General features: G+C 49.9%; 1 protein-coding gene and 1 pseudogene across 1 annotated transcript; both read left to right on the forward strand.

Moving 5' to 3' along the window:
• Positions 1 to 1,275: 1,275 nt before the first annotated feature.
• Positions 1,276 to 3,027, forward strand: LOC138803226 (E3 ubiquitin-protein ligase RNF180 pseudogene; annotated as a pseudogene).
• Positions 3,028 to 12,819: 9,792 nt separating this feature from the next.
• Positions 12,820 to 20,405, forward strand: LOC138803518 (proprotein convertase subtilisin/kexin type 9-like). Its single transcript, XM_069987627.1, has 10 exons — positions 12,820 to 13,044; positions 13,548 to 13,739; positions 13,947 to 14,039; positions 14,600 to 14,774; positions 17,708 to 17,850; positions 18,043 to 18,184; positions 18,356 to 18,552; positions 19,207 to 19,390; positions 19,762 to 19,935; positions 20,191 to 20,405. The coding sequence occupies exons 1-10, from the start codon at positions 12,820 to 12,822 to the stop codon at positions 20,403 to 20,405; spliced, it is 1,740 nt and encodes a 579-aa protein (XP_069843728.1).
• Positions 20,406 to 20,816: the final 411 nt, after the last annotated feature.

Below are 20,816 nucleotides of genomic sequence, written 5' to 3' on the forward strand. Positions count from 1 at the left end.
ACAGACAGACAGACACACACACACACACACACACACACACACACACACACACACACACACACACACACACACACACACACACACACTACAGACACCAGAAAGACAGGACTGGAAAGGAAGGGAAAGACCTGTTAAAGCAAATAGAAATAGCATCCACCTCAGGAACAAAGGAATGCAAGTGAAAACAGCAACCAACTTCCCCAATAACAACCCGAGGACAAATAGTAGCCAAGGCTGAAGAAGGGCCATACTGGAGACAGATGGGGGAGTAAGGAAGGGGGCCCTGGCTTCCCTGTTGGAAGGTCTCTTGGTGGACACTGGAGCACCCCAGCAGTGTGGCCCTGCCTAAGCCAGGAGCTTCCCCTTCGGTCACAGTTCCACATATAGGAGTGGCTAAGCTACCCTGGAATTTATGCAAAGGAGGTGGTCTTACATATGTGCCAAGAGGCACTGATAGAAGAGTGCTGGCTGGGCACTGATAATGCCCAGAGATAGGGGATTGGCTAAACAGCTGCACCCCAGCTCTGCAGGGGGAGAGTGCACCACCATCCAATTGTCCTCTTGCTGTGTGAACCAAGTCCCCTCCCACTTGCTCACTCTATTGAGCATGGAGTAGAACTGTATTTATATGGTTCTTTCGGAGTTTCCTTGATAAATTCCTATCTCCAGTTTCAGAAACTAAGTAAGCTGCTTAGAGGCAAGGACTTGGTACCTAATTAAGTGTCCAAAGCAGAATGTACTCAGTAAATCCTTGTGAAATGAATGATGGGTCTAAGATTTCTTGAAATGGACAATTTTAGTAATATATAATTAGGGAAAAAACATTGTGAAAGACTAGAGCCAGTACCCAGCTACTGCTAATTCTCTTCTTTTTTTTGGGGGGGGGTGGGTGGGTGGGGGACCATCACGTGCCTGTCAGCTGCTAAATTAGGACTAATCCATAGCTAATCATGACAATTCTGTTGTTGTATTTTGCCCCCCTGTTAGAGATAGCCTAATATATACTTTTGGCAAATGAGAGTTCAAAAGAAATATGTTGGGATTTATTATTGAAGAACGTTTTGGCCTCCTCTGCCACCGCTGCCGCGCGGGTCCTCTGAGCCCAGAGGCCGGGAACGGGCACGCGGGGCCGGGGCTCGGGCGGCTGAGGAATGCGGACGCAGCATGCAGTTAACATTCAATAAATGTTGCATGAATGAACAATGAAAGAACAAACAGAGAAATGTGATCAGGATGGACTCAACATTGCCTTCCTTTATGCTGAATAATTACCAGATGAAAAGAAGTGAAGAATTTACAACTAAAACACATAATCCACAAGAAAGAAGTATTCTTCGTTGTTGGAAATGTAGAAACTGTATAGCAACTTCTGGTTGCTTCGTGACTTATCTTGAGAACCAGGTGATTAAGGAGAGACAGTCACTGGATGCCCAGCATAGCTGTCACCTGTGGCACATGAATGTAGAGGCCCTTCCAGAATGGATAACCTGCCTGGTACAAAGAGCCTAGTGGACAGTTGGAAAACTGAATTGCCCTTTTTGTGGGGCTCGCTTAGGGGACTTTAATTTTGTCAGCGCTCCAAAATGTTCCTGTGGCCAGCTTGCAGCTGTCCATCTCTCTAAGAGCCGGACTGATTATCAACCAGCACAGGCAGACGGACTAATGAGACCATCGCTGAAATCCATGTCACATCCCAGAGTTCAGTCAGGTTGTGACAAGAAAACTCTGCCGACAGGTGGTAGCTCCAAAACCAGAAACCATAAGCTTTTAAATATGGCCCCAAATAATAATGGCCTTGGAAGATTAACAGAAGTACTCTGCCTAGAGGTACGGGCCACATACTTTGAGATGAAGAATGAAAAACTGCTCTTCAAAACGTCAGATCCCAAATACCAGCGTTTTGTTCCCCAGCTGGTGACTGGCAGATACACAAGAGCATTTCATAGGAAATCACAGTTTAGATTTGAACATCAGTGAGAAACGGACTTTATTACCCACTTTGTACCAAATACATAGTAAGATTACAGCTTACCCCAGGCTAAATGAAACACAGCCCATCGACCTTTCAGGACTGCCTTTACAGTCTAGTAAAAATAGCTGTTCTTTTCAGAATCCATCCCGTTTTGATCCTAATATGCTGCTTCAAAGGTTTTCAGTGGCTTCCCGTGAGACCCAGACACAAAGAGGAGAATTTCAGTGTGGACTAGAAGCTTCTTCAGTGTACTCTGACCACACTACTAATACCAGCAACCTGACTTTTGTGATGGATCTGCCCTCCACTGGGAGGAGCATGCTGGAGGCCTCAGAGCAAGAAGAACAGCTGTCTCCTCTGGACTTCCTGCATTCCGCCAGTTTTTCACTAGGCACCATTAACCAAAGGCTGAATAAAAGAGAAAGAAGCAAGTTGAGGAGTCTGAGAAGGAAGCAACGGAGGCATGAAAGATGGCTACAGAAGCAGACCTTGAATAATGAGATGAGTACAGATGATGACAATGAATATGCAGAAGAAAAGGATGGCTACATCTGTGCTGTGTGCCTGGATGTTTACTTCAACCCTTACATGTGTTACCCTTGCCACCATATCTTCTGTGAGCCCTGCCTACGGACTCTGGCCAAAGACAATCCTGCCAATACTCCCTGCCCACTGTGTCGGACAATTATTTCTAGAGTCTTTTTCCAGACAGAACTGAACAATGCCACGAAAACATTCTTTACTAAGGAGTATTTGAAAATAAAACAAAGCTTTCAGAAATCCAGCTCTGCAAAATGGCCCCTACCAAGCTGCAAAAAAAGATTCCATTTTGGGGGGGGTTTCCATAGACGTGCAGCTCCAGTTACACGAAGGCAGTTCCCACATGGTGCACACCGAATGGACTATCTGCACTTCGAGGACGATAGCCGTGGATGGTGGTCTGACATGGATATGGTGATCATCTATATTTACTCAGTGAATTGGGTCATTGGATTCATTGTTTTCTGCTTTCTTTGCTATTTTTTCTTTCCGTTTTAGGAATTGTCATATCTTACTACAATTGAACAATCGTAAATGTTGTAAATAACAATTGCTTAAACATTTTTAAAATGTGTTTATAATGTTGTTATATGTGACAATTTATATGACTGTTGGCATTTATAGAAAGCCTGGGAATAATGGATTTATTTATTAATGTCTTTCATGTAACAAACTAAACTTTATTCAATAATTAATGTATCCAGAATTTAGCAACAATGACGTATTAATTTTATACTTCTTGGTTTGGGACTTGAGAATCTTATTTTACAAGGTCACTTTGATACTTTGATTGTAAAAGGTTGCAGTTTTCCTTCCACTTAAAAATAGTGAAAGTATAAAGTGAGATGATAATCTGGGTAGGTAGTATCTTTATTGATAAGCTAGTCAATCACTACTTAGGCAAATGAGATGCATTAAAGATTAATGATGTTCTCTGGGAACTAATCTAGCAGCGTATATTGTTTAGGTTTCCAGTTATCTCTACTTATGTCCCTTACTACTATCAAAAACTGAGTATCCTTTTTGTACAGTTTTAAAAATAGGTCAGTACAAGATTTTTAATTGTAATAAGCAACACAATAACAAAGAAAATGAAACTAACCCCTAACAGCAGATGCTTTAGAGAGCCATATTAACCCTTTCCAATTTCAGGATGAATCACTTGAAGAAACAAAAAATAACTGATTTTAGTCATCTAAATGGTAATGCATGCCCAAACTGTAATTAATGATTCACTTAACTAGACTATTGTCAAATATATTGTAAATGTGCAATAAAGAGTGATTTAAAAAAAAAGAAAAGAAAAATGTCTTGATGCCCTAATAAAAATATAGAAGTGATTGCCTTTAGCGCCCTTGAAAATAGATGTGGTGTCATTTCAGCCATATTGTAACTTGAGGGAAATTGCAAAAGAATCCCAACAATGCTAGATTTAATGTTGTTGAGCCAGTGATCTAGTCAGAAACCTCAGGTATTCTACCTACGTGCGAAAATTCACCTCTCTTGATTCAGGCTACAGCACTTGCAGCTGAATTCGCTCCACACAGACATAGAGTGGGATTCCATAAGTACCCATATTGCAGAAGTGAACAGAAAAATAAGTAGAGATTATACCTGCATGGTGGGATCCTCCTTCATAGTATCACATGTAAACAGTATGACATGTATCGTGATCACAAAATAATACTTTGCATTCCGAAAATGGTAGTGGTTCTCTTTCACAGAAATAAACATAACATTAGGTCCCCAGGAAGCAGTTCACTCCTGGCCTCCTGTGATGTCATGGAGACCAGAGTGAAGCACGTGACTTGATGGTAAGGGGGCTCCTCCAGCACTGTGCCAGTCCAACCTCGGGAGGGCAGGCACGGTGGTCCCAGGTGGAACTTGGGGCTCTGGGAGAAGGGGAGGTGTCCCTCACTCTCATTAGGACATGTCTGTTCCCCCTTCTCAGAAGGACCAGCCTGTCAAGCAGCTTTTCTGCAAGGCAGCAACAGCCCTGGGTCTGCACATGGGGGCTGATGGGCGGGCTCTACCTGTAGTGCTGTAAACACAGGTGTACAGGAAGTGGCCTTCAGTCTCTTCTACAACAAACCCATGGTCTCTGCAAACATGACCCTGGGGAAAGGAGAAGAAATGCCAGTAAGGCAGGAAGGGAAATCCCCCGGCAAGGTCTCTGTTCTCTCCACAGCCAATGTGCAAGGCCACTGTGACAGCTCCATCTCCGGTAGCACAGGTAGCCATTCACCACTGGGCCCCCAGCCCACTGATCCCCACCCTGGGCTGGCATTCTCAGACAGGAAGCAGGAGGAGAAGTGGGGGCCAGGGACAAGCACGAATGACCAGAGGTACTTGGGAGCCAGAGTCCAGGGATGGAATCTGGAGGGGGCCATGCTCCCCTGCCCTCCTCTCCATAACTCTGCTTGTCCTTCAGAGTGGGGCAGGCCAGCCTAGACGGCCTGGTGCCAGAGGGACCCCCTCCGCAGTTCTCTTCTCTCTTTCCCCTTCCTCTTCCCCTCTGTCTTCACATTCACACTCAGAACCCCAAATCCTGGCTTTCTCATCTGTACAATGAGGTACCCGCCATTGCCACTCCATGTCTTCAGGGACATCTGTGATTTTGCTGCCTGGTAGGGTCTTCATCGCCGGGGTCAACCTCAAAAAAGAGCCAGGCTGCTGGCTCATGGGGTGACACCTCAGGTCACAGCGCTGCACCGCACAGCTGCTGCCCATCCCCCAGGTGCCCTTCCCTGGGCCGCCATCACCCTGCGCGGGGATTGAGGGGAGGAGGAGATGGAAATATCCTAGCCTGGGGCGAGAGCTGGGCCCTGGAGTGGCACATTCCTGCTGCTACTCCCACCCACCCAGCACTAATGCCAACCTGGAACATGCCCTTGGGGAGTTTGGATCTGGGTGACACAGTTGGGTGGTTGCCTAGTGGAAGGAACTAATCATGCACTACCCCCTCCCTCATTTTTCATGTGCCTCATTCCTGTGCTTTGTGCCATGGATCAGAAGCTTTGCCAAAGCTACCATCTCACTTAGCTTTACTTGTCTTTAGTGAGATTGGAGATATTGCAGCGATTGCACCAATAAGTAAACTGGGAATAGGGAGGGTATGGTGGTCTGGACACTCTGAGTTTAGTTGTAAAGCCAGGATTCAAACTCAGCTCTGGGTCCCAGCTGCGGCCCTGCACCATTGGTGCCAAGGCTGTCTGTGCTGCCTGCACAGCCCTCTGCAAACTTCCCTCCTCAGCTAACTGTGACCTCTCTCCAGCACAGAGGCCTCTTTAGTGGCCATAGGGATGAAGCCACCCTATCTATAGCTGCATGGAGGGGAGTGAAGATGGCAGGAAGGGACTACAACCATGTCTATGTCCTGAAGAAGTGTCCAGAGAGGGCTGTCTGGAGCAAGTGACTTGCAGTCCCAAAGGATATGTAAGTCATTGGAAATGAAGAAATCTGGGAGGAGGGAACAGCATTAGCTAGGCACTGATCTGCCTGGTGACTGCGCTGCAGACATGGGCGACCTGGGCCACTCAGACAGAGGCTCCAGCAGGGCACGACTCTGTGGTGCCCTTATCTTGGGCTGCATCCATGTTTCCAGGGAGCTTATGAAATGCACAGCCTGGACCTATTCTGGACACCCAGGCTGTCCAGGTGGGAGCTGTGCTTCTCCTGGCTGGTGCTGGTGCTGTGGTCTGTCAGGTGTGGGCTAGCCCTGATCTTGGGACACACACAGCAGGAGGAGCTGGCTCAGCTGGGGGTCCCTGGGCCACCCACCCCCTGTGTGGCTGCCCCGTCCCCTTACTACCCACGGGCCCCTGTGGGCTCTTCTCAGGAGCTCTGAGAAAACTTCCACACTTGCCTCAGTTGTTTTTTTTTTATGTTTTTTTTATTGTGAAAATACTGTACAGAGGGGTTACAGTTACATGAGCAAGATAATGAGTACATTTCTTATTAAGCATTGTTGCCTTCTCCTTTTATTTCCCCTACCATTCCTTCCCTCCACCTCCACAACTACGCCCCTCCCCCCTCCCCTCCCCTCCCCACCCCTGCCCAAATGGTAAAGTTACATCTCATTGTTGCAATGGGTCTTTTTCTTTCTTTTTTTTTTTTAGGTTATCTGCAATCTTTTTATTCTTTTCTATTTGAAAAATGCTTAAAACAGAGAGGTCATAGTTACATAAGTCAAGCAAAAAATATATTTCCTTTTGGAATTTGTCACCCTTCCTTCCCTCTCTCCCAGTTTTTCCCTCCCATCCCACCCACAAGGTGGATAGTTCATTTCAGCCAATGTCTGTGAGCACCATTGCTACATTTGTTTCAAATCCAGTTCTCTCCTCAAAAGTGGGGGCTGCCTGGGGCGGGGACCCTATCTACCTTGGTTGCTGATGCCACCTAGTGTCTGTGACTCCTGCCATAGCTGTTGTGTTATAGCTGTTGTGTTCACTTATGATGGGCAGGCTCATAGGTGAGCAGGAAAAGGGGAGTAGAGGCCTTAACTCCATCTTATCCCCACAAGTGCCTGCTTCCAGGAAAGAGAAGAGAGGAGAGAAATAGGTACAGGCATTCAAACTGTGTTAGGCTTAGAGAAGTCCATGCATCAGTATGTATAGCAGAAAGCTAGTCAAGATTCTCTTCTGTTCAGAAGCTTCCAGAATCCCCCTACCCTCAGGAAGTGCCCTGTCTTGTCCTGGCATCAAACATGCCCAGCCTGCACACCTCCTCCCAGCATCTCTAAGTGGACCCTGCTGTGCTCTGTGGATGTGCTGCCTGTTACAGCTGGACTATAACTTTTAAGCTGCCTCCTCCAGGAAGGCTGCTGGAACGCACTGCATTCTGTCTGTGCTCTCCCACACCTAACCTGCCTTTGCTGTGTGTTTTGCCTGTCTTAGCACCATTCTCTTACCACCTCCCTGTGGGCTTTGGTGGGAAGGCTGGAGCAGGTGCTGCCCAGGCTGAGGTGGGCCCTGCCCTGCCTGCCTGTCAGGCTGCAGGCTGCAGGGCCTCACTCTGGCCACTGGGTGTCCTCTGCTGGTTCAGCTGGGCACTGCCACTGCTTCCCACAGAGTCTCCAGAACTTCATGGGGAGAAAGAAGCTCTTAGCCTGTCCCTCTGTCCCTTCTCCCTTCCTCACAGCTCCTCTGTGCTCTAGCCCTCCTGGTCCTATGCTAGCAGCCCCCATCCTCAGCACCCTCTCTCCACACACCCTTCTCTACGGCAGGCCTGGGAGGGCCCTCACCACAGGCCCTGGGGACTCAGTCCTTGCACCTAGGAGGCCTTGCTCAGATGCACCCTCCTCCCATCTGCCCTTGTCCCTCTGGAACCTGTGTCCACTCTGCAGACTTGATGTCACACACCCTGTTCCCAGAGGAGACTCAAACCTCTCTAGATCTGTATCCCACATTGGCCATCCTACTGCCTTCCTGCTGGGCAGCCATGCCCCCGGGGCCACACTACATTGTCCTCACAGCCCATTTCCTCAGCTCCCTCCATCAAAGGAGCTTTTCACACTGCCCTGCGAGCAAGCCCAGCTCTTCCTTCCCTGTCCACAATGTGCATCCCCTCCGCTCAGCACTGGTGTCCAGTGACACCAACTCCACACTCTGTGTCTGCCCATCACCTTCACTGCTGTAACCCAGCATGCAGAACAATGCTGGGCACACAGTTCCATCACTAACCTCATCAGTCATTCAGGTACCTATCAAGCTCTGGCTAGGTGCTGGGCACACCAAGGTGACCCACTCAGGGTTTCTCTTCTATCAAGTCCATAGCCTCATGAGGGAGACAGTTCTCTGACAGATATTCAGGCAGCTTTTCCTATTTGCCAGCCCTTATTGAATCTGGGCACTGAGCCATAGCCCCTCTCTCCATCCTCTTCCAGCTCCATTAGCCCAAGGAGGAGCCTGGGGCTTCTGGGGACAAAATACAACCTTTTCCCCCCCTCCCCCCACCCTTTGAGGCTCCCAAGAAACAGCTGGAAAAATCAGATCTGCTTTGCCTCTAGCCTCATCATGATGTTGATATTTCCCTTTCTGGTCCTTAATTTCTCCATCTGTTAAACCCTCAGGCAGGGCTAGATGCTTCAGAAGAGCAGACACGTTCTGACAAAGGTGCCAATGAACACGGAGAGGGGAGGGGGTGCCTGTCCCCTGGTCATCCCATGTCAGAACTTCTGAACACAGACATGGAGACTCCCTCCTGTTCAGCCTCATCTGACTGCACAGGAGAACATTGTCTATACCAATGTGTTGGGATGAGGGTATATTTAATTGTTGGAGCATCTCCCAAGGGTCCTTTGTAATTGAAGACTCAGTAGTTGTGTTCTTACAGTTGGAAGATGGAATCTTTGGAGGACAGAGCCTATGGGAGGCTCTTTGATTACTGGGAGTATACCCCTGGAAAGGGACTGTGGGACTCTCCCTTACCCTCCTCTCTTTTTCTGTCCTCACCTCCCTTCTCCTCTTAATCTTCCTGCTCCTTCTCCCCTTCAGCCCCTCCCCCCAGACAGGAACTGTGAGCATTTTGTTCCTCTTCACATATGCTTCCACTGCCATCCAAATCAACTGAAAGGCAGCCCATGCCTTTGAACCTGCAGAACTATGAACGAAATCAGTCTTTTCTCTCCAGTCTCAGAAATCACAGTAATGCAAACAGAATATCTAATATGTCACTCTTACTAAAATGAGATTATTGTATAGTTTTGGTTTTGTTATTTGTTTAGTTAGTACTGGATATGAACTCAGAGCTTATTACTCTTGCTTGGCTTGGCTCTGTAAGGGGTAGAGTTGGTGTTCTAGCACTTGAATTATATCTCCAGTTATGAATTTTTTTTGGTTGGTCGTGGGGTTTGAACTCTGGGCCTGGGCGCTGTCCCTCAGCTCTTCAGCTCAAGGCTAGCACTCTCCCACTTGAGCCACAGTGCCACTTCCAGTTTTCTGAGTGGTTTATTGAAGATAAGAGTCTCATGGCCTTTCCTGCCCGGGCTGGCTTTGAACTGAAATCCTCAGATCTCAGCCTCTTGAGTGGCTAGGATTACAGGTGTGAGCCACCAGCACCTTGCCAGTTATGACTTTTTGCTAGTTAATTGAAATAAGGGTCTTATGATTTGTCTTTCTGGGCTGACTTTGAACCACAACTCTCAGATCTCAGTCTCCAGGGAAACTAGCATTATACCTGTGTATTTAGTACCACCAGTACCCAGCTGGTAACATACTATTGATAGCTATTGATATCAAATGTATTTCTTACCAATAGAGAAACAGCTATTTCATTCTTTGTAACAGCTGCCAGCCATTTCACCCCATTGACAGACCAAGATCTGCCCCTTGCTGATGAGTGTGCAAGCTACTGAAGGCTGAAGGGAAAGCAAACAAAAGTAAAGGACACTTGGGGAGACTGGAAGGAAGCTTCACTATAGCAGACAGCGATGTTGGAAGAGAGAGGAGCTAGGTGAATGCACGCATTGCAGTCAGAGTCCAGAATCACACCTCCCTAAGAGCAGCAGGTGGAGTGAACTGAGTCCTGAGCAGCTCTGGCCAGAGACATGGAAACTCCAGCAGCAGGACCAGTGCTGCTTCCTACCCAGCCAGGTCAGGCCTGGCCTCTGACACCCTGGCAGGCCTTAGTGAGGCTTGGATATGTGAGCTGATCTCATTGGCTAACAGGATTTCTTATGCATAAGTGCATTGGTCCTTGTCCCCTCGTGCATCCTGACTATGGATGGCCTGGCAGACATGTCTGGGGTCCTTCCTGGATTGTGTTAGGACCCTCCACTCACTGTACCGCATTATTCACAATGGTTGTTTTGTGCCCTAGACTGATTATTTCCTTGGGATCACTTCCGAAGGAATGAAATGGCTAGGTGTGTAGACACATTTTTTAGTTTGTTACTGACAGAGCTACTAACAGGGCCCAATGAAGAGCTCAAAACGGATACTAAGTTATAGAGAAGCGGGTGCTGGTAGCTCAACAGGAAGCTGAAATCTTAGGATCTCAGTTCAAAGCCAGTCCTAGCAGAGGAATGTCCATGATATTCCTTTCTGTAGTTAATCAGCAAAAATCCAGAAATGGAGTTTTGATCCAAGTGGTAGGTCACTCACTATCTTGGGGCAAAAAAGCTAAGGGACAGCACCCGGCCTTGGGTTCAAGCCTCAGTACTGTGTATGCGCGCACACACACACATGCACACAGTCATTGAGGACTTAGTTACTGAGATGCCATTTCTAATAAGAAGAGTAAAGGTGGGCAACTCAATGGAGCAGTGAGTGGAGTGGTCATGGTGGGAAAAACCTGCGTGCTGCAGGCTACAGAGTCATTAGGGCTTTTTGCGAGTTTCGGGCAGGAAATGGAAAGATACTTGAAGCTGCACTGGCAGGCCAAAAAAAGTTTTTTTTAAAGTTCCATTTATAAATATTAATGTAGTCAGACAACAGTGGCTCGTTCCTATGACCTTAGCTACTCAGAAGACTGGGATCTGAGGATCATGACTTGAAACCAGCCTGGGCAGCAAAGTCTGGAAAATTCTATTTCCAAAATAAGCAGTAAAGATGTCTACCTAGATGTAGTGGCCCAAGTGGTAGAACACCAGAGCAAAAAAGCTGAGCAAAAGTTCAAGTTCAAAGTATTGCGTTCAAGTACTTGGACTTGAAAATGAGGGTTGATAGGGCCAACTTTCCAAACTCTCCCAGAAGAGATAACTGTTCTTTGCTCCTTTCAGCTCTTCTTCTTCCTCCTCTACTTTCTCTTCCTCTCCTCCTTTTTCCTCACCTCTCCTTCTCCTTCTTTTTCTTTCTCCTCCTCCTTTATCTCCTTCACCTCCATCACATTCGTCTGTTTCATCTCCTCTTTCATCTTCTCCTCCTCCCCCTCCTCTTCCTTCATCATTTTCCTTCTTCTTCTCCTTTTCCTTCCGTACTTGGGTTTAAGCTCAGGGTTCCCGGTTGCTTGGCTGGTTCTGTGCAACTCAAACTATCTACTCAGCCCTTTTTGCTTTAGTTATTTTTCAGATAAGGATTCACACTGTGCACTTGGGATTACAGCTGTGAACCACCAAATTCATCTTGTTGGTTGAGATCATTTTTTGCCCAGGCACTCCCAGACATTCTTTTTTTGTTGTTGGTGTTAATAAAGGAGCAACTTTATTGAGAAGGTTCCTACACTGACCGGCCAGGGCCGCAGCACAGGCTCGGGAGCTGATACTACTCCCAGACATTCTTGCTAGAGGAGGGAGCTTTATTGAGGAAGCTGCCCAAAGGGGAGTTGCAGACACACTTCAGTTGCCAACAGGCCACAGGAAAGAGAACTTCCACCTGACACTCTTAGCCAACAATTGAACACAGCTGCTCTTTTTGTGCCAGGAAGGTGGATACTTCATGAAAAGGAGCAAAGGAGTGCACCTCCCTCCTCTACATGTCACTGAGGACCCTGCTGGTCCATGGCTGGTCCAGGGTGGTCCTGTGGTTCTTCGGAGGCTCTGCAAACAGGTGGGAAAGGCAGCAGCTGTGAACCCCCAAGGGCCCAGCTCAGCACTGAGAATCTTCTGCTACCTGCCAAACATGCTCAAGCCTCTGGGGAGAGCCCCCATGGGCTGGGCTGCCGGTCCCCCCTTTCACCCTTCTGCCTGGTGCTTTCTGGATGCTTGTCCCTTTGGGTTCTTAGCCATGTGCTAAGAAATCTTTACAAAATCAGTTGCTTGCAACACTGAGATGTGACTGCATCTCTGTGTCATCTTCCCAGATTCTAAGATCCAGCTCCTGTAGACTGGAACTGATAACCCAGGCTATCCCTCTTTGTGGAGGCCTATGTGGGGTTGGGATGCAGGGCACAGAAGGAAGAGGGGGAGGCCAGAGAGGGATCCAGGCTAAGTTTAGGGTGCTAAGTTAGGCGGTGGGAGGAGGTGGGTGGGAAGTGAGGCCTCTGCCATCAGACTGAGTGGAGTCATAGTCAGATCCCTGAGGGGATGGTGGGAGGGGCTGGGTGACAACTCAAGGCCAGAGGCAGAGAACTGAGGGCAGGACTGGTGTCCAGCTCTATTAGGATTTATGATGTTCTACACCCCCATCCCTCCCATTCCTGCCAGGACAATCTGGCATTGTATGGTGGGCAGGATGAGACAGAAACCAGATGCTTCAGGCCTGTGGGTGTGTGAGGAAGGGGGTGGGCTCCATTAGTATTTAATCAGATGGGACCATCCTGGGTTCCAGGTGTACAGCATTATGCAGCCTAGGTTTCACCCGACTTGGAGATGCTGGGCTGCAGGCAGATGCCACACAGTGAGTCAGATAGCCCGGCTGCCCGGCGTGGCCATGTGCTTGGTCCTCATGGGTCCTGGCTCTGGGTGTCAGCGCCAGGGCACAAACCTTTCCTCCCACTCCATGGGCACCAACGGCTCTGGGTGGTCACGGTGGCCATTGCCACCCCTGCTGCTGCTGCTGCTGCTGCTGAGCCCCTCAAGGGCCGAAGCCCAAGAGCTGCCAGAGGGGTCGGAGCTTCAGCACAGGTCCACACCCATCATATATCGGAGTTCTGAGGTGAGGGTGGAAGGTGGGGGGTGAGGGCTTGTGTGGATGCCATTTCTTCTTCTTCTCTGGTCTCAGTTTCTCCAGTGTAAGGAAAGATCTGAAGTGAAGATCCCGGAGATCCTTCTGTTCATTCGGCCACCGACTTGGTGCACCTGGTGGGGACCTGGGACAGCTGGAGCTGCAGGGGCTCACGCAGTACCCGGCTGTATCTAGAGGCAGGAGGTCGTGGAAGTGGTCAGGGTGGAGCCAGCTCGCTGTACGCTCACATGAGTGCTGAGGGTCACCCACAGTTCCCCTAGGGGATAGACGCCATGTTTGGAAGTGTGTGGATCTGTTGTGGGTGATGTCAGTGGGGCTTTGTGTGTGTTGTGGAGAGGTTTAAGCCTCACTGAGTCAGCTGGTATCTGTAGTCTTTTTATGTCCTGGGTCTCTTTGGCTCTAGGTTGATCTGTAGACAGGGACGGGGTCTTTCTTTCTATGCTCTCATGCTCTTTTTCCTCCCTTGGGGCTAGAGCTCCTGGAAGGTGCCCAACACCTACCTGGTGGTGTTTAAGGAATTCCCAATGCCCCAGATGGAGAGTATTATCCAACGCCTGAAGAGCCAGGCTTCCAGCCAGGGCTTCATGTTCAAAGTGCTACACATCTTCAAAGACCTCTTTCCTGGCGCCCTGATGAAGATGGACAACATGGGTGCACTGGACATGGTGAGACCCGGCTCAGGCATGCATTTCTTCAGGCTGGGGAGAGGCCTGTGCATGCCCCCTGGCGGACACTCAGGGGACAGCAGACACTTACTGAGTCCTGAGGGTCTGTAGTTCAATGATGCCAGTGATGCCAGCCTCTTCAGGCAGCTTCCTTGTTAGCCTGGCCAATTCCCCTATGGTACTTTGTCTATTCACCCTCATTTGAAGCAGGAGGGATCCCAGTGCAGAGGGATCACACAGTCCCACACGGGGGAGCTGGGATCCCAGCTGCTGGCCCAGCTGGCCAGTGTCCTTGTACTGGTACATTGCAGCCTGGGTCCACAACAAAGATGAGAGAGTGGGGTATGCTCCAGGACAGAGAGGGGGCTGAGCCCACACACATTACCCTCAATTCCTGCTGGTGCCCCTCCCCCCATTGGCTAAGCACCCAGAAGCCACTACCAGGGGGCCTGGCATTGTGGTCTGAGGACAGAAAAGATGCAGGAAGGGAGTGGACATACAGGATGACTACTGCTGACATCCTGATGTGAGCATGGAGTCCTGGCCCAAGGGACTTCCCCCACTGTCCAGCCTGCCTAGAACTGGCACTGCCTGGCTCCCAGATGGGATGTGGAAGCTGAATCCCTCCTGCCCCTCACGTGGGCTCAGCTGCCAGTTGTGGGAACACTGGTCCCAGCTCCCCCCACTACCTCCTCCAAGCCTAGGAGAGGAGTGAGGACCCTGGCTTTGTCCTCTGGAGGGGGCTGTGGGATACAGTGAGCCAGGCTGGGGAGTACTCATGTGATCCCATGGGGTGAGGGCTAGGTACTGCTGGCTAAGTGACTTATAAAACTGAGACTCTGTGTCCTTGGCATCCTCAGGTCCTGAGGCTGAGGGAGGTGACATACATCGAGGAGGACTCCTTCGCCTTTGGGCAGAGCGTCATGTGGGGACGGAACGTGATTTCCCCTCAGTGGAACTATTATCACAATGTCCTGTGGAACATGCGTCGGATTTCTCCTGAGTGGATCCAGTTGTATAGCTTGAACCACCACAGTAAGACCTCAGCTGTCATGGCCGCCATCTTCCTAGAATGGAACCACACCCACCCATCTTCTCTCTGTCCTCTCCTCTCCCTGCTCTAGACGGCACCCCCTCCTGGTGCTCTGTGCACAATGCAGGGACATTTGCCTAAGGTCCTCTTTTCTACCTTTTTAATTTTGTTGTTGTTGTTGGCGGTGGTTGTTAGTCATAGGGCGTGAATTCTGAGCCTGAGCACTGTCCCTCAGCTCTTCAGCTCAAGGCTAGCGATCTACCACTTGAGCAACAGCGCCACTTCTGTTTTCTGGTGGTTTATTGGAGATAAGAGTCTCACAGCTTTTCCTGTCCAGGCTGGCTTTGAATCGTTATCCTCAGATCTCAGCCTTCTGAGTAGCTAGGATTATAGGCATGAGCCACCAGTTCCCAGCTTTTTAAATTTTTTTAATCAGAGCCTTGAACTCAAGATATGGGTGCTATACCTTAGCTTTTTTACTCTGCCACTTGAGACAAAGCTCTACTTCTAGATTGTTCCTGGCTAATTGGGAATAAGAATCCCATAGACTTTCCTGTCCAGGCTGGGCTTTGAACAACCACCCTCAGATCTCAGCTGAGTAGCTAGGATTACAGGCCTGAGCCACTGGTGCCTGAATAACCACCTTCATAATTCCTTTTCTCATCTTCTCTCTAGCAGGCCACTCTTGCCAGAGGAGGAGGCTGGACTTGACTGTGACTTACAGTCTCTGGTCTCTGTAACTCTCAGTCCTCAAAACAGAGCTTCCCCCATCTAGGTCTGTTTCCCTGGCCTCCAAGCATCTCTGCCCCATTTCCCTCTGCCTGTGCAGAGGGAGGAAGTGGAGGCTGGGAAAATGGCTGTGTCTGGGTGGGTGTCACAGTGACAGGGAGCTGGGGAAGGCAGAGGATCAGAAGTCTGGCTGGACCCTGTAGTGTTGGACGAGCCTCTGCAGATCTGGGTTTGGTTTGGTGCTGGGCCTCAGATCTGGGGGCTGAGCCCAACGCCTTCTTCTTATCCACGGATCTCAGGGTCTGAGGAGCCACCTCCCTTTCTGGGCCTTTCCCTCAGCTGTGAGTAGGCCGTGATCAGCACTGACCTCCTCACTGAGTGTTTAGAGGCTCAAGGAGATGAAGGAGAGGCAGTGTCTTCAGGACTGGAAGGTGGGTGGTATTGGCGGGCTGTCATTTTGCCTCGGCCCCATCTTCCCATCATTGTGTGGTTTCTTGCTTTTTCCTCTCACCATTCTTTTTTCCATCTATCTTTCTCTTTGTGTACTCATTCTATTGGTGATATTATGGCTTAAATTCGGGACTTCCCATGAGCTTACTCATTCACCCTGGCACACTGCCACTTGAGCCAGATCTCTTGCCTTTTTACTAGTGAATTGGAGATGGAATTTAGAGGACTTCACTGCCCAGGTCGGCTGCGAACTGTTGATACTCCTTTCTGAGTAGCTAGAATTACAGGCATGAGATACTGGTGCAAAACTTCATTCTTTTGTTTTCTCCCTCACAGTCTTAGGCTTTGCACTGAGGGGCTCATACTTGCTAGGCAGGTCCTTTACCACTTGAGACATTTATACATTCTTCTTCTTTTTTTTTAAGGTAAGTTGTCAAACTGACTCCAGAACCTGGACCACAATCTCCTTGTTATGGTTGCTGAGTAGCTTGGATGACAGTCTTGTGCTACTGCGCCTACCTATCAGTTGAGATGTGGTCTTGTGAACGTTTTGCCTGGGCTGGCTTTGATCTACCCATTCTCTGACTCACAAATAGCAGGGATTACAGATAGGAGACACTGTGCCCAGCCTTCCTTTTCATTCTTGTGTGAGGCCACACTGCACTGGATTTAGTACCACTGGTTCATCCTGGATGAGGTCTCCCTTGAAAGACCTCTTTTCCAGATAAGGTATGGTGGTGGTACTGGAATTTGAATCTAAGGCCTCATGTTTGTTAGGTTACCACTTGCACCATACCTGTAGCCTCAAGATAGGTCTAAAAGGATACGCATGTCTTTTTCTTAGGTCACTGGTGACTAGCTCTCCTGCAGGTTCAAAGTAGACATGGTTCCCATCCTGGCCCCTGGGGATGCCCAAGATGGCCTCCTCCTTTCCTGGATTAGTGGGGGAGAGGGCTAGGGAGCCTCTTCTCGTCTTCTTAAGGGATTGGCTGGAAGAGACCCTTTAGGAACTGTTGGACTAGGACAGGGTAAAGCAGGTACCATACAGACGGGATAAAGCAGGCTGGCCAGGCCTTGTGCTGTCCCATTCAGAGAGAGGCCCCAGGGCCCAGGTAACAAGCCTGTTGTTCATGCTCAAACCCAAACCTTGTAAGAACTGGAAATGGGAGGAAACAGGCAGAACTTGAAGGTGGCCACAAACCATAAGAAGGAAGATAAGGCCAGTGAGGCTTCTTATCCAGAACCTTCTGAGGGAGTGTGGCATGACTGATCTCTTGAATTTGAATTTCTGGTTTCATGAACTGCAGTTTGAGTTGGTCACAAGGGCAACCATAGAGCTTGTGCTGCTGTAATCCTGCCTCAGGAGAACCAGTAGTAGGAGCAGGCACTGAGGCCCTGCCTCCTGGGTTGCCCCCAGCCAATGACAGAGCTCAAGGTGGAGCTGGGCCATTTGAGTTGCTAACAAGACCCAGTAACAGGCAGCATGCTATTAGGGAGTTTCCTGATTCAATCTCATTGGCCAGATACATGGCTTAGGACAGCTCCCCATTTCTATGTCTCACTGGCCTCCTCAGTAACATAGTCCCACTAGCAGGTAGCTTGGGAGGACTTTTAGAAGATTGAGTTCATCTACAGTCCTTGAAACAGTGCCCACAATTAGTAAGCAGAGCATGCCATCATTGATATACGTGAACTACATAACCTCACCCTCCCGGTTCTCCTCTTTCTCCTCTAACACAAATGTCACCATGGGAAGACCAGGACGACCCTGTGGAGGTGTATCTCTTGGACACTAGCATCCAGACTAATCACCGGGAAATCAAGGGCAGGATCATCATCTCTAACTTTGAGAGAGTGCCTGAGGAGGTGTGGCTGAGCACCCATGCGCCCAGGACACAGGTGAGCCACCCTTCCCCAGCCCCATCCTGGGGGAAGGTAAGGACCACCATGGCCACCCTCTCCAGCCATCACCATCCATTTCCACTCCACAGCTGTAGGTGAGGAAGGGTGGGCATTGTAGTCCATCCAGGGTCTGTTGGGAAATCATGGGGCAGGTGGCTTTCTCATCTGGTCCTTGTGTTGGTGGAGCAGGACGGCAATTGTGAAAGCCATGGCACCCACCTGGCAGCCCTGGTCAATGGTCAGAGTGTTGGTGTGGCCAAGGACATCAACATACACAGCCTGCGTGTGCTCAACTGTAAAGGGAAGGGCACGGTCAGCGGCATCGTCATGGGTGAGTGGCAGACTCCAGCAGCCACTTTGGCCAGATGCATTTCACCCATCATTGGGTCATCGAGTTGTCAATAATGAGCATCACTGCTGTTTTGGAGGGAAGGGGTTGGGGGAAGGAAGTGTGTTCCTCTCCGGGCAGACATCTTGTTCTCAGTCATCTTTGTTCGCTCAGGCTTGGAGTTTCTTTGGAAAAAGCTGGTCTCCAATCCCTCCAAGCGCATGGTAGTGCTGCTGCCCCTGGTGAGTGGGTACAGCCAGAGCATCAACAGTGCCTGCACACTCCTGGCAAGGGCTGGAGCAGTGCTGGTGGCCGCTGCGGGCAACTTTCAGAGAGATGCCTGTGCCTACTCTCCAGCGTCGTCTCCTGAGGTAGGTGCCAGCAGGGCTTCCTGCTCATGTCCTGCCTTGCAGGTTGTCAGAGGCCCAGCCTCCACCCCCAGTGTAAAAAGGGGTGGGGCTAATCCTGTCCCACCTTCAAAACATACCCCCATATTACCCCCACCAATCAAATCCTCCATCTGTGCCTTGCCTCCTGTCCTGATTGACATTTGAAAAGCCACTGCTTTGTATGGGGCTTGTCTGGGCCCAGAAGTACCAAGGGGAGGATGCCTGTCCCATTTCCAGAACTCCTGGGCCCTGATGGGGGAAGGTGCAGAGGCAAATCGGCCAGGATGTTCCCCTGCCACCTCCCCTTATTCCCCACACTCAACCTCTGGGTCAACAGGGGCTCCAAGAAATGCTCAACCTAACACCACTGGTACCAGTCTTGCTCTTGTGTGTTGCCCCACAGCAGAGTGATAACCACACTAAAATTTGTCTCCCCATTAAGTACAATCTCCATGGGGTATGGGGAGTAGTGTCTGCATCCTGTAGCAGTCCTGGGACAGGCTAGGGTATCAGCTGTACTCAGGTGCCAGATTTTCCTCAGGAGGAGACATTTACATGGGGCTCAAACAGGTAGTATAGGAGTTATCAGTCTACCCTTGCAGCCTTTCCCTCAGCTCTTTGTCTGCCACATTCCAGGTCATCACTGTTGGAGCTATCGATTCCCAGGACCAGCCACTCATCCAGGGTCCTCTAGGGACCAACTATGGATCCTGTGTGGACATCTTTGCTCCTGGGAAACGCATTGTCAGTGCCTCCAAAGACTGTAATGTTTGCTATGTAACGCAGAGTGGAACTTCGCAGGCGGCTGCCCATGTGGCTGGTGAGTCACTATACTACTCTCCAGACCACTAAGATTCCAGTGGCCTCTTTGCCCAGATCCTCCATACGCCAGGCTATGAAGCAGGAGGACCAAATGGGCAGAGCCGATTTTGACGGTGCATTTTACATCACAGGGTTTTGGAGTATAAACAGGTGTTCACCTGGTGAACACAATGGCCAATACCAAGGCCTAGAGGTAGGAGAACAAGATGTGTTACTTTCTAGCTTTCAGTACGCAAGGGATTGCAGGTGGCTTCATTTTGGGAAGATCACATCATGTGTGCATGTGTGAGCATTTGTGTCCTAAAAGGAGTTCCCAGCTAGGATGGAAGGCCAGGCTATCACCTTGTCTGACCTCTCCCTCCCCCACAGGCCTTGCAGCCCTGTTGCTCACTGCCCAGCCAAACCTCACTGTGGCTGAGCTGAGGCAGAGGCTGATCCACTATGCTATCAGCAATACTATCAATGACACCTGGTTCCCGGAGGCGGAGCGATTCAAGACCCCCAACCTGTTGGCTGCACTGCCCCCCCACACTCAGGAAACAGGTGAGCTGGGCAGGTGGTTAGGCAGAGGCCAGCCTGGGGTGTGAGAGGCCTGTGTGGAAGTGACAATCCCCAACCATGTCTACAGAAGGACTGTCCTCAGATAGGACTGGGGGAATGGGAGCATTGTTACAACACTGAAGTTTTACCTAAAAGTTTCATGTGATATCTTAGCTCCTTTCCCTCACCTTGGACTGAAGCTTTCTCTGGAGTCTCCTGGTGCTCCCCAAGAGACTCCTTATCATGGTCTTATTGCAGGTGGACAGCTGTTCTGCAGGACTGTGTGGTCAGCATCCTGGAGCCCCAGGCTCACACACGCTGCTGAGGCTCACTGTGACCCGGAGGAGGAGCTGCTGGGCTGCTCCAGTTTCTCCCAGAGTGGGAAGCGGCAGGGCGAGCGTGTGAGGGTGAGCTGCACACTCTGTGTGTCCAATCCTCTGTCCTCTGGATTCCAATCCTTATCTAAATTTTAAGGGCCTGGGCAGAGCCAGATCCCCCTGCGGGGGCGGGGGGAGGGTTAAGAGGGGTCTCAGCATAGACAAAACCCACATGAGCACAGGAGGGAAAGGAGAGTGGTGAGTTAGGCTTTCTGCCTTGCCTTAAGACATGTCCAAGTCAGGTGACTATTATGGTAACTACTCTGGAGAGATCTGGGGATCATGGTTCCAAGTAAGGCTAGGCAGAACAGCCTGCCTGGTGCCAAGCAGTGCTGAGGGCTCAGGAACCAGAACTTGCAGACGGGGTCCCTCAGGGTTCCCCAGGCCCCAAACCTCTTCACAACAGGCTCCCATTTCTCTCTTGGATTCTCAGTTCCTAGGGAACAGACGCATTTGCATGGCATTTGGAGATAGCCAGGTTTCTGCGGTGGCCAGATGCTGCCTGCT

The sequence above is a fragment of the Dipodomys merriami genome, unplaced genomic scaffold, assembly GCF_024711535.1.
Source record: "Dipodomys merriami isolate MVZ:Mamm:240054 unplaced genomic scaffold, mDipMer1.0.p SCAF_34, whole genome shotgun sequence".
NCBI lineage: Eukaryota > Metazoa > Chordata > Mammalia > Rodentia > Heteromyidae > Dipodomys > Dipodomys merriami.